This window comes from Pristiophorus japonicus, chromosome 2 (genome assembly GCF_044704955.1).
Source record: "Pristiophorus japonicus isolate sPriJap1 chromosome 2, sPriJap1.hap1, whole genome shotgun sequence".
Lineage (NCBI taxonomy): Eukaryota > Metazoa > Chordata > Chondrichthyes > Pristiophoridae > Pristiophorus > Pristiophorus japonicus.
The window spans coordinates 83,717,739-83,730,846 of record NC_091978.1 but is presented as its reverse complement, the minus strand read 5'-3'; the positions used below and the strand labels follow the sequence as shown (position 1 = coordinate 83,730,846).

General features: G+C 43.0%; 1 protein-coding gene across 1 annotated transcript in view; it reads right to left on the bottom strand.

Moving 5' to 3' along the window:
• celf4 (CUGBP, Elav-like family member 4) overlaps positions 1–13,108 on the bottom strand; it is a 1,192,896-nt gene that overhangs the window by 37,963 nt on the left and 1,141,825 nt on the right. Inside the window, exon 10 of the mRNA XM_070862469.1 lies at positions 7,553–7,633. Coding sequence (XP_070718570.1) covers positions 7,553–7,633 — 81 coding nt within the window. The remainder of the gene's footprint in view (positions 1–7,552; positions 7,634–13,108) is intronic.

The window sequence follows — 13,108 nt, the reverse complement described above, 5'->3', positions numbered from 1 at the left end:
GAAAGGATTGCACTACATTGAAAAAGTTGACATGTGGTAAAGAAATGGAAGATACTAAAATAAGCAGCTCAGTTTACAAAGCTGTTTGAAAGAAGTATGCACAGAAGACATTGAGGGTCATGGCTAACTATCACTGGAAGACATGTTTGGATGTGTGCCAATTCCTGAGCCTTATTATCGTACAAAATAGGCAATTCATCAAACAACCTACCTCAAAAGGACAGGTTTTGTGGCCTGTTACTTGTATTAGAACATTACATTTTCAGCTTCAGCTAAGAAAATGAGGGATGGGCAAGAGTCCAGCAGAGTGCTAGGGGGTATCTTATGGAGCTTGTCTTTCTTTCAATCTGCCTGTTCTTATAGATGACCTTTCTAGTCTGCACCCATTTACACATAAAGCACTCACACAAAGCACAGCATGGAGTCGATACAAGGAAAAGCTCATTGGCTCCCTCCTCTACCTCATCTATATGCTGTCCTTTGGCAATGGCCTCCAAAGACATGGGCTCAGCTTCTTCATGTATGCTGAATGTGCCCAGTTCCATCTCTCCCCCCACCTCTCTAAATCCCTGCACTGCCTCTGTGCAGTCAGATTGTTTGTCTGACATCCAATCAATTTGCGCAGATGCACCTCTTCACGACAGTATTGACCACCACACAGTCCTTGTGGAAACAAATTCCCGCCTTCACACTGAGAACACCCTCCATCATGTTGTGTGGCACCACCACTGTGCTAAATGGGATAAATTCAGAACCGATCTAGCAACTCAAAACTGGGCATCCATGAGGTGCTGTGGGCCATCAGCAACAGCAGAATTGTATTCCACCACAATCTGGGGTACTGAGGTAAATGATCAGCCATGATCTTATTGAATGGTGGTGCAGGCTCGAAGGGCCGAATGGCCTACTCCTGCATCGATTTTCTATGTTTCTATGTAACCTCGTGGCCTTGCATATCCCTCACTGTACCATTACCATAAAGCCAAGTGACCAACCCTGGTTCAACGAGGAGTGTAGAAGATCATGCCAGGAGCAGCATCAAGTGTACTTAAAAATGAGATGGCAACCTGGTGAAGCAACAAGACAGGATTACTTGCATGCTAAACAATGGAAGGTGTCGTGAATGGTGATGGACAATTAAACAACTAAAAGGAGGAGGAGGCTCCATGAATATCCTCATCTTCAATGATGGCAGAGCCCAGCACATGAGTGCAAAAGACAAGGTTGAAGCATTCATAACCACTTTCAGCCAGAGGTGCTGACAAACAATCTGATAGCACAAAGGTTTCATCTCCGTCTCCTCCTGTGGTCCCCACCATCACAAGATGCCAGTCTTTAACCAATTTGATTCACTCCATAAGCTATCAAGAAATGGCTGAGCGCGCTGGATATGGGTATGGGTCCCGACAACATCTTGGCTGTGGTGTTGAAGACATGTGCTCCAGAATTAGCCGTGCCTCTAGTACAGCTACAACACTGGCATCGACCTGACCAAGTAGAAAGCTGCTCAGGTATGTCCTGTCCCCTAAAAGCAGGACAAATCCAATCAGTCCAATTACTGCCCCCATCAGCCTACACTCAATCTTCCTGCAAAGTGATGGATGGTGTCAGTGACAAGGCTATCAAGTGGCACTTACTCACCAATAACCTGCTCACCAATGCTCAGTTTGGGTTCCACCATGACCACTTGGCTCCAGACCTCATTACAGCCTTGGTCCAAACATGGACAAAGGAGCTGAATTCCTGAGGTGAGGTGAGAGTAATGGTCACATCAAGGCAGCATTTGACCGAGTAAAATTGATATCAATGGGAATCAGGGGCAAAACTCTCCACTGGCTAGAGTCATACCTAACACAAAGGAAGATGGTTGTTGTGATTGTTGGAGGCTCATCATCTCAGCCTCAGGACATCGCTGCTGGAGTTCTTTGCGGTAGTGTCCTAGGCCCAACCATCTTCAGCTGCTTCATCATTGACCTTCTCTTCATCATAAGGTCAGAAGTGAGGATGTTTGCTGATGATTGCACAGTGTTCAGTTATATTCGCAACTCCTCAGACAATGAAGCAGTCCGTGCCCACATGCAGCAAGACCCAAACACTATCCAGGCTTGGGCTGATGTACGGCGAGAATGTTACTTGCCACTTAAGTGTCAAGCAACGGCCATCTCCAATAAGAGTCTAACCACCTCCCCTTGACATTCAATGGCATTACCATCATTGAATCCCCCACTGTCAACATCCTGGGGGTCACTATTGATTGGAACCTTAACTGGACCAGCCACATAACTACTGTGGCTACAAGTGCAGGTCAGACGCTGGGTATTCTGCAGTGAGTGACTCACCTCCTAACTCTCCAAAGCCTTCCCAGCACCTGTAAGGCACAAGTGTGATGGAATACTCTCCACTTGCTTGGATGCATGCAGCTCCAACAACACTTAAGAAACTGGACACTATCCAGAAGAAAGAAGTATGCTTGATTGGCACCCAATCCATCACCTTAAACATTCCATCGGCGCAACGTGGCAGCAGTGTGTAGTATCTACAAGATGCACTGCAGCAAATTGCCAAGGCTTCCTCGACAGTACAACCCAAACCCGCGATCTCTACGCATGGGAACACCACCATCTCCTAGTTCACCTCCAAGTCACACATCATCCTGACTTGGAAATATATCGCTTTCTTCGTCGCTGGGTCAAATCCTGGAACTCCCTCTTGAACAGCATTGTGGTGGCAGCTTCACCACACAGACTGCAGCAGCTGAAGAAGGCAGCTCACCATCACCTTCTCAATTAGGGATGGGTAATAAATGCCTACATCCCATGAATGAATAAATCACTTTTTTTTAAAAATGTGCCGCAATTTTCTCCAGCTAAATATTGGAAAGACTGAAGCCTTCCAGGAGAAACTTTATATGCCACTGACTCGAACTCTCTCCCTAGCTATTGTCTCAAGCTGAACCAGTCTGTTTGCAACCTTGGCATTCTTTTTGACCCTGACCTGAGCTTCCAACTCCGGCAGTCTGACCTGCTGAGTATTTCTAGCATTTTCTGTTTTTAAATCAGATTTTCAGCATCTACAGTATTTTGCTTTTATATCTGCATTTATAAGCGCTTTTAACATAGTAAAACATCCCAAGTCACTTTATAGGAGCATTGTCAGACAAAATTTAACACCGAACCAAATAAGGAGGTATTGGGATAGGGTAACCAAAAGCTTGGTTAACGAGGTAGGTTTTCAGGAGCTCCTTAAAGGAAGAGAAAGAGGCGGAGAGGTGTAGGGAGGTAATTTCAGAGCTTATCCTTCTCAAGATCAGTGTTAAACTTTGCTCTAGCCTATTAATTATCATGACAGGAAAAGGGGCATGAAAAATGCTGGTGTGGGTCTTCAGTTCCATGTTTTTTTAAATTCTAGTTTACTTTGAAACGGATCAAATCTCTGAATTCAAATCAGTTTATCTACGACTACTCGGGCTTTACTAATGAAAAGTGATTGTTTCGCTGAGCAGCTGGACGCTTGTAGTTGAGCACAATATGAACGAATTGAGAAAGGTAGATTCATGGTAAGTAATGTTGTACAATTTGTTGCACTAAATGTTTTCAATTGTACCTGACAAGGCTGAATTTGTTTCTTATTTCAAAATGCATTTCAAAATTAATGAAGTCTTCCATTGCACTGAGCAGTGAAGTTTTCATAGTGACCCTGCAGATTACTCGCATTTACTCATTCACATCACTGACAAAACTTGAAATGAACAAGTCTGTCTTAGAGCTGACAGCAGCCCATTTCCACTTCATTAAAATGTATTAGGCTTGGCTTCATTTGAATGATGGGAGCCCAGTATTTCTTCCTTTTAATAGTAAATTGAGTCCTAATGAATATTTGCTAACCAGTATTCCCCTGGCTAATATGTTATCATACTTGCCAAGCATGAATTGCTAATGCTAATGCAGCTTTTTACACAGGGTAGAGATCTCTGACATTTCTCTGCAAACAAAGCTGTGAAAACTTATATGTAATTGTCTGCAAAGATCTTCAATGTTATCTACTAGGCTTGTATTTGACCCTTTGTGTGTTTAGAACATCTTGTGGCACACTAACATATTGTACAAGATTCAACATTTTCAGCAAACCTGTTCCAGGATGAACTTTATAGAAGCTCAGTAATAAAGTGCTCAGGTAGTTGCATGGATGCCTCGACACTGAAATAAAGAAAGACTTGCATTTATATAGCACCTTTTATGATCAATGAAGTACTTTTTGAAGTGTAGTCACTGTTGTAATGTAGGAAATGTAATTGAGTTGCAGTGTAAGGTGAAGCTCTGACCTGCTTTAGCATTGATGTGTGAATTTTAAGGGAGGCCAGGAATTGCAGCTTTGGTGTAGTGCTAAACATGTTCACTAACCTCAATCCTTTTTGGCGTACTGAGGGCTAAAGCTACCACAAAGTCAGCAGTAGTAATGCTCCTAAAATGATGTAGGGTGGTACAGTAATAAGAAGGGATATTATCAATAATGCTTACAAGTAGAGCTTACTCAATGTTAAAGCGTTAGACTTTTTCTGGGCCACCAGGAGCAATGAAACAAAAACAAAAAATGCTGGAAACACGGTGATGATATGTGATGAGAACAGATCAGTTAATGCTTCAGGTGCAGACCCTTCTTCATAACTGTTCTTCAGAACAGATGCTGCCTAACCTGCCAAGTTTTTCCAGCAATTTCTGTTTTTCCTTCAGATTAAAAAAATAAAGTGTCTGGCGCAATGATGAAGTTAATAAAAGTGTTCTGAAGGCAGAATGTAATGTGATGCTTCGACTATGAGGGTGGGGGGTGGGGAGCGGTAGGCCAAACTCTTCTGTAGAATTACAATCGGGATTGAACTGCATTCTGCTCATCATTAGTAACACACATGATTGACAGAAATGTATTACATGTGGTGGCGAGTGTGCATTAGAATCTTTGCAAACATGATTACTATTCATTGCATCACAGGATTCACAAAAGGTCTAATTCCTGTAGTAGCTGACAGGATTATTTAATATAACATAACATATAATGTAATGACTTAACTTTTTAGTTCAGGACTTCCCATCTAATTAAAAAGTTGAAATTTTAGCTTTGGTTATATGATTGCTAATTTTGCATGGCACCATCCAATCAGCTAATTAGGTTTCTGTAGACCAATTTCAGATTAAGATGCTGCAGAATGTAGGATAATTTCCACTATGAATGTGATGAATACAACAGGATTCATACTCTATGGAATTTTACAGTGTTCCACGACAGTGACCTGATTCCACCAACATCATTCAACAGCGAGTCTTAATAATGGTGGGCAAAAATTATGTTTCATAAATTGAGGTGAAGAACTTCACAAATACATCATCATCATAGGCAGTCCCTCGGAATCGAGGAATACTTGCTTCCACTCTTAACACGAGTTCTTAGGTGGCTGTACAGTCCAATACGAGAACCACAGTCTCTGTCACAGGTGGGACAAATAATCGTTGAGGGAAGGGGTGGGCGGGACTGGTTTGCCGCATGCTCTTTCCGCTGCCTGCGCTTGTTTTCTGCATGATCTCTGCGTTGAGACTCGAGGTGCTCAGCGTCCTCCCGGATGCACTTCCTCCACTTAGGGCGATCTTTGGCCAGGGACTCCCAGGTGTCAGTGGGGATGTTGCACTTTATCAGGGAGGCTTTGAGGGTGTCCTGGTAATGTTTCCGTTGCCCACCTTTGGCTCATTTGCCGTGAAGGAGTTCCGAGTAGAGCGCTTGCTTTGGGAGTCTCGTATCTGGCATGCAAACTATGTGGCCTGCCCAGCGGAGCTGATCAAGTGTGTTCAATGCTGGGGATGTTGGCCTGGTCGAGGACGCTAACGTTGACGCGTCTGTCATCCCAGGGGATTTGTAGGATCTTGCGGAGACATCGTTGGTGGTATTTCTCTAGCGACTTGAGGTGTCTACTGTACATGGTTCATGTTTCTGGGCCATACAGGAGGGTGGGTATTACTACAGCCCTATAGACCACGAGCTTGGTGACGGTTTTGAGGACGTGGTCTTCAAACACTCTTTTCCTCAGGCGGCCGAAGGCTGCACTGGGGAGATGGTGTTGGATCTCGTCGACAATGCCTGCTCTTGTTGATAGGAGGCTCCCGAGATAATGGAAGTGGCCCAAATTGTCCAGGGCTGCGCCGTGGATCTTGATGACTGGGGGGCAGTGCTGTGCGGCGAGGACAGGCCGGTGGAGGACCTTTGTCTTACTGATGTTTAGCGTAAGGCCCATGCTTTCGTACACCTCAGTAAATACGTTGACTATGTCCTGGAGTCCAGCCTGTGTGTGTGCGCAGACACAGGCGTCGTCCGCATACTGTAGCTCAACGACAGAGGTTGGGGGGGCGGTCTTGGATCTGGCCTGGAGACGGCGAAGGTTGAACAGGTTCCCACTGGTTCTGTAGCTTAGTTCCACTCCAGTGGGGAGCTTGGTTCACGAATAGCTTGAATGTTAAATGCACTCCCGAATGTGGAACTGAACTGTACAGACCAGAAGGTCCCACATTTGATCACAGGTCTTTGCTCAGTTAAATAAACTCAGCTGGAGTGGCAATTGGCCCCATTAGCTAGAGCTATCCAGTGATCTTATCAGAAAATGTGTTTGGGCTTAACTACTGTGCCGACTGGATTTTCCAATGCCTGGCATGCAACAGGTGGCTGGAAAAGGAAAATGTGCAGGAGGTCTGTTTGTCCATTTGTTCAAGATAAAAATAAATTATTCTCTATGGTATTAACTTGACTCAGTAGGTAGCAGTTAAATATGAATCAGAAAGTTGTGGGTTCAAATGCCACTCTAGCACTTAAGCTTAAAAAACAGCTTGACAATCCAGTGCAGTACTGAGGAGGGGTTACACTGTTGAGGTTGTTATCCTTCAGATGAGATATTGAACTGTATCTGGCCTGTTCTGGTGGTTCAGGTGGAAATGGCCCATTTGAACTATTTGCAGAAGTACAGGGAGTTCTCTTAGTGTCCTGGTCAACATTCCTCCTTCAACTAACAGCACAAGGAAGATGGTTATCCATCTCAGTGCTGTCCATAAAATGATTGCTGCATTTGCCTCCATTACTTCAGACACTGAACTTCAAAGTGCTTTTAGATGTTTGTAAGAGATAAGGTGCTACATAAAGGCATGTGTCTTTTTTAGTGGAAGAATCAGACTGTGATTTGCATGGTTGCATAATCCTAACTGATTAATCTCTCCTGCTTGGCAACGATCCACAAACTCAATCCAGCTAACTAACGCATCTCAAAGTAACCAGGTATTCCACAGAGTAAACTCTTTCTGCTATTCCAGTTTTAAACCTTGTATAAAATAACTGTAAAAAAACTTTAAAAGTGCATTCAACCTATCAGTCATATATGAACAATTTTATTCCACTTATTAGTTCATTGGTAACTTACTTTATTGTGAATTATGATGATCACGGAATAAGTTCCATACCTTGAGTCCATAAAACATCTGCTCTGTTTTTCTATCATATATTGTGAATATAGTGAATAACTTACCTTCTCTCTGTTGCTGGGGTATCATTGGAGGTGGCTGTGGAAAGGCTTGACTAATCTGGCCATAGGCAGCAGGATAGGCAGCTGTAATGCAGAAATGGGTGTTTTGGGTCAGTATTTTGCATAGTTTTTCTTTTTTATTATAAATAAGTACAAAGTTGTGTTAGCAAAAATGAAAACTCACTTTAAATAGTTTTATTTAAAATTTACCAATAGATTCTCTGTTCCTCTGTTTGGGAGCCATGAAAGTGTATTATAGAGCAATTATTCTGCAGTCTTATGAGTTAAGAAGGGAGTGATAAGCAATCTTTGTGATACATCAGAATGTTATAGTGAGTGAGGAGGTAAGGTATCTGACCTCACCATATATTTGACAGGCCAATAGCGACAAGGCAAGATCTTGATAAATCTCCAAAGTACAAACACTGCTCTTTGGCAGGTGTTAACTCCCTTGCTATTACAATTCCGAACCTACCTCATTAAAATCTCCTCTATATCTGCCCAATGTTGCAATTTTTTTGCTCAGACAATGGAAATCAATGCAAAATAAATGGCAATGGACAGTGACATTTCAATATGACAATATTGCCATATGTGAAAAAGTTACAATCATTAAAGGTTAGGGCGCTAACATTATGGTTGTTATAAAACTTAACAAAAAGATCACCCAAATATTGTATGATCAATGTGGTCATCTGTGACCTCTTCCAACTTGTTTGGAAAACGTCTGGCTTTCTCTTCCCATTAAGTTTCTGGGGGTAACTTTAACTTTTGCTTAAGCAAGTGATATCTGATTGGTCATCCGTTATACAGCCCACTCGATTTTCCTTTACATTGAAGTCAAATCAGACATTAAATAATTCGTGGCTAATTTGATATTGTCCATCGTATGCCACGACTAAAAGTTAAAATGATCCCCTCCCCATCTTCACTTTAGTCCATACGGGATCGCCATGAATTGTATCAATGCTGTTTCACTGGTCAAGTTACTAAGAGGCATGATTGATCAACATGGGAAGGACCTCCTCCTTGGACAGGTCCCTCTCCTTTCTTCAGACAAAGCGGTTACAATGGGCAGACTTTCTTTTGCGGGGAGCTGCAGCATGATTGTAAATTCAGGTTAAGATCTCAAAGCTCTCGTGTTGCATAAATCATTCCAACAAGATACGAGTTAGCAAGTGGGGTTTTGTTGATTAGAAACATAGAAATTAGGTGCAGGAGCAGGCCAATCGGCCCTTCAAGCCTGGAGCGCCATTCAATAAGATCATGGCTGACCATTCAACCTCAGTATCCCTTTCCTGCTTTCTCTCCATACCCCTTGATTCCTTTGGCTGTAAGGGCCATATTTAACTCCCTTTTGAATATATCTAACGAACTGGCCTCAACAACATTCTGCGGTAAAGAATTCCACAGGTTAACCACTCTCGGAGTGAAGAAGTTTCTCCTCATCTCGGTCCTAAATGGCTTACCCCTTATTCTTAGACTGTGACCCCTGGTTCTGGAACTCCCCAGCAACGGGAACATTCTTCCTGTCTCTAACCTGTCCAATCCCGTCAAAATTTGATATGTTTCCATGAGATCCCCTCTCATTCTTCTAAACTCCAGTGGATACAAGCCCAGTTGCTCCAATCTCTCCTCATGTGTCAGTCCTGCCATCTCGGGAATCAATCTGGTAAACCTTCGCTGTACTCCCTCAATAGCAAGAATGTCCTACCTCAGATTAGGAGATCAAAACTGAACACAATATTAAAGGTGTGGCCTCACCAAGGCCCTGTACAACTGCAGTAAGACCTCCCTACTCCTATACTCAAATCCTCTAGCTATGAAGGCCAACATGCAATTTGCCTTCTTCACCGCCTGCTGGACCTGCATGCCAAACTTCAATGACTGATGTACCATGACACCTAGGTCTCGTTGCACCTCTCCTTTTCCTAATCTGTCACCATTCAGATAATATTCTGCCTTCCTGTTTTTGCCACCAAAGTGGATAACCTCACATTTATCCACATTATACTGCATCTGCCATGCATTTGCCCACTCAGCTAACCTGTCCAAGTCACCCTGCAGCCTCTTAGCATCCTCCTCACAGATCACACTGCCACCCAACTTAGTGTCATCTGCAAACTTGGAGATATTACATTCAATTCCTTCATCTAAATCATTGATATATTGTAAATAGCTGGGGTCCCAGCATGGAACCCTGCAGCACCCCACTGGTCACTGCCTGCCATTCTGAAAAGGACCCGTTTATCCCGACCCTCTGCTTCCTGTCTGCCAACCAGTTCTCTATCCACGTCAAATACATTATCCCCAATACCATGTGCTTTAATTTTGTACACTAATCTCTTGTGTGGGTCCTTGTCAAAAGCCTTTTGAAAGTCCAAATACACCACATCCACTGGTTTGCCCTTGTCCACTCTATTAGTTACATCCTCAAAAAATTCCAGAAGATTTGCCAAGCATGATTTCACTTTAAAAATCCATGCTGACTTGGACCGATCCTGTCACTGCTTTCCAAATGTGCTGCTATTTCATCTTTAATAATTGATTCCTACATTTTCCCCACCACCGATGTTAGGCTTATTGTGTTCCTAACACAGATGAGGCTGCACACAGGGAGGTTAAAGTAACAGTGACCTCGGTCTTTAATAAGACACGCCAGAGTGAGGAACAGGCCTTAGGGGCCGGCTCATATACAGTGCTCCCAAGGGATGCTGGGATCCCTTGGGACTTCAGCGGATGAACCCCCTGGTGGTGGAACATGGGACTGCATGCTTTACAGATACACAAGGCTAACCAGTCTATAATTCCCTGTTTTCTCTTTCCCTCCTTTTTTAAAAAGTGGTGTTACATTAGCTTCCCTCCAGTCCATAGGTACTGATCCAGAGTCAATAGAATGTTGAAAAATGATCACCAATGTATCCATTATTTCTAGGGCCACTTCCTTAAGTACTCTGGGATGCAGCCTATCAGGCCCTGGGTATTTATCGGCCTTCAATCCCATCAATTTCCCTAACACAATTTCCTGACTAATAAGGATTTCCTTCAGTTCCTCCTTTTTGCTAGACCCTCGAACCCCTAGTATTTCCGGAAGGTTATTTGTGTCTTCCTTAGTGAAGGCAGATCCAAAGTATTTGTTCAATTGGTCTGCCATTTCTTTGTTCTCCATTATAAATTCACCTGATTCTGACTGCAAAGGAACTATGTTGGTCTTCACTAATCTTTTTCTCTTCACATATCTATAGAAGCTTTTGCAGTCAGTTTTTATGTTCCCTGCAAGCTTCCTCTCATACTTTATTTCCCCCCTCCTAATTAGATCCTTTGCCGTGCTGAATTCTAAATTTCTCCCAGTCCTCAGGTTTTCTGCTTTTTCTGGCCAATTTATATGACTCTTCCTTGGATTTAACACTTTCCCTAATTTCCCTTGTTAGCCACGGTTGAGCCACCTTCCCCTTTTTATTTTTACTCCAGACAGGGATGTACAATTGTTGAAGTTCATCCATGTAACCTATAAATATCTGCCATTGCCTATCCACTGTCAAAAGTATCATTTGCCAGTCTATCCTAGCCAATTCACGTCTCATACCATCGAAGTTACCTTTCCTTAAATTCAGGACCCTAATCTCTGAATTAACTGTGTCATTCTCCATCTTAATAAAGAATTCTACCATATTATGGTCACTCTTCCTCAGGGAGCCTCGCACAACAAGATTGCTAATTAGTCCTCTCTCATTACAAAACACCTAGTCTAGGATGGCCATCTCTCTAGTTGGTTCCTCGACATATTGGTCCAGAAAGCCATCCCTAATACACTCCAGGAAATCCTCCTCCACCGCGTTGCTACCAGCTCGGTTAGCCCAATCTATATGCAGATTAAAGTCACCCATGATAACTGCTGTACCTTTATTGCATGCATTCCTAATTTCTTGTTTGATGCTGTCCCCAACCTCACTACTACTGTTTGGTGGTTTGTACACAACTCCCACTAGCGTTTTCTGCCCTTTGGTATTCCGCAGCTCTACCCATACAGATTCCACATCATCCAAGCTAATGTCCTTTCTTACTATTGCGTTAATTTCCTCTTTAACCAGCAACGCTACCCCACCTCCTTTTCCTTTCCCTCTATCCTTCCTGAATGTTGAATAGCCCTGGATGTTATATTCCCAGCCTTGGTCACCCTGGAGCCATGTCTCCGTAATCCCAATGATATCATAATCGTTAATGGCTGCCTGCGCAGTTAATTCATCCACCTTATTACGAATAATCCTCACATTGAGGTACAGAGCCTTCAGGCTTGTCTTTTTAACACTCTTTGTCCCTTCACTTTAGGTCAAACTCAAATTTGGTTAAAATAAATGCTGAGTATTTTTTTTAAAGTAGAAGTTCATTTGCCAATTACACACCCATTCTGCAAATCTTTTTAATGTCTTCCTGTATTTGGTCGCAATTCTCCTCTGTATTAATTACACCCCCCAATTTGGAGTCCACTGAAAATTTCGCAATTGTACTTATGATTACCGAGTCCGAGTCGTTTATGTAAATGCTGAACAACAGTGGTCCCAGCAGCAATCCTTGTGGCACGCCACATTCCACCTATGGCAGTCTGAGTAACCCCCTACTCTCTGTTTTCTGTTTTGTAGCCAGATTGCTATTCATTCTGATACTTATCTAATCATTCATCTCATTGTCTGTGGTATCTGTGCACAAATAAGCTGCCATACTAGCCTATAAAAACAGTGTATACATTTCAAAAAGTAATTTGCTGGCTGTGAAGGATTTTGGCATGTCCCGAGGATGTGAAAGGCACTTGCTTTCATTCTAGAAAACCTCAGAACAAGGCTGCCCCACACACAGTGGGCACCTATGCCGAATTTGGACATAATTCCTATAACACTAGCATGCAATGGAGAATTTTAGTAAAGGCTGAGCCATCCTTTGATGGGTTCCATCCTGGAATGCAACTCACCCTTAGAACTTCAGTTTGGTAATTTGATTATTGGGGGAACATTCAAAAATGTAAATATTTCCTATCTTTATATCATGGATATGCCCGGCCTTCTAACTCATGGACTATATGAATAATCTTACATTTCCTTGTCCCAAAAATGAATTTAACCATGAGGGTCTGTTATTAACTCCTCTTTCTTGTTCTCTGCTTTTCAAAGTTTATTACCAAAGAGTCTTTCCATTAAGCCATGGTGGTCCCAACCTTTGCTCTGTTACACCAAGTAACATTTTTACTATAAGGATGTACTGCAGTGTGTACCATCGACAAGATGCACTGCAGCAACTCGCCAAGGCTTCTTGGACAACACCTCCTTAACCCGCGACATCTACCATCTAGAAGGACAGGGGCAGCAGGCACATGAGTGCACCATCACCTCCAAGTTCCCCTCCAAGTCACACACCATCCTGACTTGGAAATATATCGTCGTTCCTTCATTGTCGCTGGGTCAAAATCCTGGAACTCCTTTCCTAACAGCACTGTGGGAGTACCTTCACCAGACGGACTGCAGCGGTTGAAGAATATGGCTCACCACCACCTTCTCAACGACAATT